At 43.2% G+C, this 5,484-nt stretch overlaps 1 protein-coding gene across 1 annotated transcript in view; it reads right to left on the bottom strand.

Moving 5' to 3' along the window:
• Nucleotides 1–5,484, bottom strand: part of FUCA2 (alpha-L-fucosidase 2) — a 42,373-nt gene that overhangs the window by 13,648 nt on the left and 23,241 nt on the right. Inside the window, exons 2-3 of the mRNA XM_008072084.2 lie at nucleotides 5,251–5,484; nucleotides 1,871–2,058 (exon numbers count right to left, since the gene is read on the bottom strand). Of these exons, the coding sequence (XP_008070275.2) occupies nucleotides 1,871–2,058; nucleotides 5,251–5,484 (422 nt within the window). The remainder of the gene's footprint in view (nucleotides 1–1,870; nucleotides 2,059–5,250) is intronic.

The raw sequence follows: 5,484 nt of genomic DNA, 5'->3' as shown, positions 1-5,484 counted from the left end.
AAGGCTGAGGCGGAAGGACCACTGGAGCCCAGCAGGTCGAGGCTGCGGTGGCCAGGAGCGTGCCACTGCCCTCCAGCCTGGGTGATGGAATGAGACTCTGATTCAAAAAAAAAAAAAAGAAATAATATAAAATCAGCCTGTAATCCCAGCACTTTGGGAGGCCGAGGCAAGTGGATTGCCTGAGCCCGCGGTTCGAGACCAGTCTGGGCAACTTGGTGAGACCTCGTCTCTACAATAAATAAAAAATTAGCTGGGTGTGGTTGCGTATGCCTGTAGTTCCGGCTACTTGGAGACTGAGGCAGAAGGATCGCCTGAGCCCAGCGGGTCAATGCTGGGTGGCGGTGAGTATGCCACTACACTCCAGCATGATCGACAGAGTGAGACTCCAACTCAAAAAAAAAAAAAAAAATCACATAAAAGCCTCAAAATGTACAGTTAGTGCCTAAAAACATAAGTACACTGTTACACTTCCACTAAAATCTAAAAGAATCTTTGCAAACAGACATTCATAAGATATACTTTTGGTAAAACATTTTACTTTCATAAATTAGGGCAAGTTTAAGACTGACTCACTCTTTAAATTCATTTTTAAAAGCTTGTAAAATAACTCACTCTTGTTCCAAAGATGTTTGTGGTAAACTTTAAAGCAGCATTGACATTTAAAGTCATATTCAAACGTTTTCAACTTGACAGGCCCTAACGTCAGGCAGCTAAAACCACATAGGTCTTCAGTCTAATATCACCACCATAACCTCACACTGTGATCTTCCTTCCCCATTTCAGTGCTGCATTTTCCATAAGCAATGAAAACATCTAGCAACATAAAATCTAGAAAATGCATTAATGTAGGGCTACATCATCTGTCCTCACAATTTGATTAAGGGTTTTTTTGGGGGGGGTCATTTGTTTGTTTAATAAACTCTCTATGTAATACTTTGTGTCACACAGCTTAGAGAAGAACTTAGACATCAGGAAATCAACATGTTCTCAAGCAAATACATTTTATAACTATCTATCTCAGCAGGAGAAACATCTATAGGAGAAAATCATGAAGCTACCAGAATGTGGCTAAGAGGAAAAATATTATAATAAAATCCCAGATTTGGGGCTCTGGTTCTCTCCTATTGTCTTCCCATCCCTTGAAAAATAAAGAGGCAAAATTTCTTATACCAAGGCAAAGATGGTCACACAAAGGCAACTAATAAATTAACATGTGGTTGGGACAATGACAGTTTGTTAACGCTTCCTTGGTTTTATAGATACTGGAGGGCTCATGGGTAGGACCTGTTCTATTAATGTAGAACCACTGTGTCTCCTTTTAAATAGTCCTCCACCAGCTCTGATTTTCTGGAAACCATTACAGCTCCATAATCCTTTTCCTCCAGATGAGCTGTATCACTGTCAGCACTAGCAATTCATCCACCAATTGCACCTTTTGGTCATCTAAGAGTTGGTCAAAAGTGCTTCTAGGTGTGTCACAATGACACAAGACTACAGAAGCATAACCCCATGGTGCCTTCCCAGGACTCACTACAGAGAAAGGAAAGAGTGCAATTTCAATTATAAACTCTGCCCATATCCCTCTTCAAATATTTTTAATTAAATCTTGGAAATGTTGTTAAATATGCAAATAACAAAATGTGACTATCTTTCCTCTGTTATGTGGAAGGTATGATCTTTCCTTATCCCTAGTGCCTCTCAATTTGAGGGGAACATGTTGTCCTTAAATTATAAACAGACGCCAGTCATCACTTACAGTAGCTCCTAATAGAAAATTCTGATTTTGTTTAGATTACCCTGCTTTAGTTCCTTCTTTAAAAACAAACAATAAAAAAAACTTTTTTCATTTGCATTTACTGTACTGACTTACCTTCATGATGTTTAGAAGTTAAGACAATGTATTTGGCACCAGAGGCCTCAAAAACATCTGCCCAATGGCTGGCATTAAAAAATTTTGCTGTAAATAGTGGTCCAAAATCTTCATATTTGAAATCAGGAGGGTAATTATATTTCATAAAGTTCACATAGTTTGGCCTCTTTTCCTTTTCCCAGTACCACCTAAAGGGAGGAAAGGAAATAGCACACATATACACCTTTGAAAGAACTGACCTGCTCCCTCTAACATGTACCCCTTACTCGAATACAATCTTATCCAGATTCTCTTCCTCATTTCTCCATGGGTTTGACTTGGCTTTAAAGAAAGCTTATGCAAACCAAAACCCTCCTCTCATTTGCCATCTATCCCCTTATGAAACTCTCACTCAGTTCATAAACTAGAACATTTAAGGCAACCCAGCCATCCATTCTCTCTTAATTCTTCACTTCTAAATCACAACACATCATATGTGTCTTCACACTCAGACATTGTTCTTTGTAACACAAGTGACTAGGGCTTCAAAACAGAAGAGTGCATGGCTAAAACATGGCTTGCATCTATTATAGCAGAGAATATGTTGTAGGGCGGGGTGTAGAAAGGGAGGCAGTCATAACATTAAGGAGATGTTGTTATCTTAATAAATTGATGCAACCTTCAAGCATGACATATTGTGTGTATTCATTCCAAGCAATCGCATACTGGACCTAAACTGCTTAAGCAAGGCTTCAAAAGGAACACTATACCTAACACATTGTAGATAAACACAGCAGTAACTATTCTCAGTCATTTCTGATCTATCTTCTATTTTTTTCACCCCACTATTTTCATAAGGGCGTTTCTATAGGATGAGCAAATCCATAATCAGCACTTACATCCTCAGACATGAACTGGAAGCTCTTCTGGCTGATAAGACATCATTGAAGGTCATGATACATAGCGGACACTGTGGTCTGCCTGCCCAAAAGTCATATACCTGCTCTCACAGCTTCCATTGCAGCTACAACAATGATGTGAGGCCAATGACGATGGCCAACAGAACTTGAAGGGCAGCTTATTTTGGGGACTCTGGAAAAGGTTTCCCTCCTAATGAAAAGAGAAACTGGCCTTCCTGCCTTTGGGCAAGGTTGTGTGGAGTTGTGATGCCTGGGAACCATCATGTGACCATGAAGGATCAAGTTCTCAGGGTGAGGATGACAGAAAGAGCCTAGGTTTTTGATTTCATCAATGAGCCAACTACTTCTAAATTTCCTGTTATGTGAGATAATAGGTCCCTATTATTATACCTTTACTTGAGTTTTCGATACTTTAAAGTGAAAGTATTCTAACTGATCATAATACATTTTTGCCTTTTAAATTGAACTACAAAAGAAAAAACTAGGACAGTCAGAAAGTTGAGTAAGGATAAGGAATTTTTCCTGTTTTCTCCTAACATGTTCTAATTTCAACCTGCATTCTCTCCTATAGTCTAAACTCACATTTTGTACTAAGATAGATGAAAAGAGGCGCTTACAGTAAAGAGTCCATCATTTATATTGTTTTCCATTACTTTATTTTTTAGAGATGGTGTCTTTCTATGTTGCCCAGGCTGGTCTCCAACTCCCGGCCTCAAGCTATCCTCCCACCCTGGCCTCCCAAAGTGCTGGAATTGCAGGTCACCACACCCAGCCGAGTCGAGTTAATTCTTGGACACAGGCTAAGAGGGTAGAGGAGTAATTTTTTCTGCTCCTACAGTAGAAAGTGGTACAGTGTATAACCTACAATGTTAATATAATACAGTTTATAATCTGTAGTGTGTCTACTACATCCAGTATATATAAATTTGGCTGTATACTATATGATGAATATAGTATAAAGTAGATTGAAATAAATACTTATTGTTTAATGTATTACATATGAATATATTGTATATTAATAATTCATTATTATATATGAATATATTATATGTGTGTATGTATGTATATACGCGTGTATTTCTTCAATAACATTTCTATGTGAGGAACTTAATACTTGAAGCATTTAATCAGAAAAGATATGTGTAACAGCTCAAGAGGTTTCATAGATCTCAAGGTAAAAATCTAAAGTGCAATGTTTTGTGCAGCACCTTTCCTATGGCAAGATAATAACTGGGGATAAGAAAATAATTTTTTAAGGTACCATTCTAGAACCTTTAATAATTTGTTCGAGCCGGGCTCAGTGGCTCAGCCTGTAATCCCGCGCCTTTGGGAGGCTGAGGTGAGTGGATTGCCTGAGCCTGCGGGTTCGAAACCCGCCTGGGCAACTTGGCGAGACCTCATCTCTACAATAAATCAAAAATGAGCCGGGCGTGGTAGCGCGCGCCTGTAATTCCAGCTACTCGGAAGGCTGTAGGCGGAAAAAAAGCCGGAGCCCAGCAGGTCGAGGCTGCGGTGGCCGGGAGCGGCCACTGCACTCCAGTCTGGGCGACAGAGTGAGACTCCAACTCAAAAAAATAAAATAAAATAAAATAAATAACAATAATAATTTGTTCGGTTTTTAGGGTTACCATTCTAGGACGTTTTTTAAAAGTGATTAGAGTCACACGTGATAACTTTTTCTCTTTTTTGAGTCGAAGACACACTCCGTCTCCCAGGCTGGAGTGCAGTGGCACAATCACGGCTCACTGCAACCTCGACCTTCTGGGCTCAGGCGACCTTTCCACCTCAGTCTCCCTAGTAGCTGGGACTCCAGGTGCAGGCTACCACATCCAGTTTTGTTTGTTTGTTTTTGTTTTTGTTTTGTTTTGTTGTGGTTTTTTATTTGTAGAGACGAGGTATATGCCGCCTCGCCTGGTCTCGAACTCCTGGGCCCAAGCATTCCTCCGGCCTTGGCCTCCCCAAGTGCGGGGATGACAGGCATCAGCCACCGCACACCACTCGTGGTAACAGTTTAACATTAAAAAGCCCACGTATGTTCAAAGGTCTCACATATCCATGACTGCGTCTTAGTCACAGTCTGTGACAGAACGGCTGGAAATAGGCAGGTAGCCGCAGGGCAACTTTGGGACAGTGTGTAAATCACCTCACACGTGACGACCCAACACAAACGGACTAATTGCTCTCGCCGCTCTATGCTATCGAGTCCTAACTTCGGCCGGATACGCGCCACGACGAAGCGACTGAGAAGTCAGATCCACACGCAGTGGGTCTGCAAACTCCTGCACGCAGGAGAAAGCCTCCGCGCTCAGCCGGCACAAAGCAATTAGGCCAGAAAGCACACCAACACCACCCGGAAATGCGAGGCGCGGTTCCAACCGTGGGAGGTGAAACCGACAAGGGGGCGCACTTGGCGGCCCCCGAGGCGCGCCGGGTCTTGGCTGGAGGCCGCGGGTCAGAGGGGACGGAGGGATGCGCGCTCACCAAAACCACTCGCTGCCGAAGCTGGGCACGGAAAACACGCCCCAGTGGATGAAGATGCCGAACTTGGCCCGGTCGAACCACGCGGGCAGCGGGCGCGCGTCCAGGGACTCCCAGGTGGGGTCGAAGCGCGCGGCGCCGTGGGCCTGGCCGAAGGGCGGCGGCGGCGGCAGCAGCAGCAGCAGCAGCAGCAGCGGCGGCGGCGGGAGCGCGAGGCTCGGGCGCGCCAGCCCGGGG

The sequence above is a fragment of the Carlito syrichta genome, unplaced genomic scaffold (genome assembly GCF_000164805.1).
Source record: "Carlito syrichta isolate Samal-C Ts95f unplaced genomic scaffold, Tarsius_syrichta-2.0.1 Scaffold314846, whole genome shotgun sequence".
Lineage (NCBI taxonomy): Eukaryota > Metazoa > Chordata > Mammalia > Primates > Tarsiidae > Carlito > Carlito syrichta.
The sequence above is the reverse complement of the archived record's forward strand: the minus strand, read 5'-3'. Positions and strand labels throughout refer to the sequence as shown.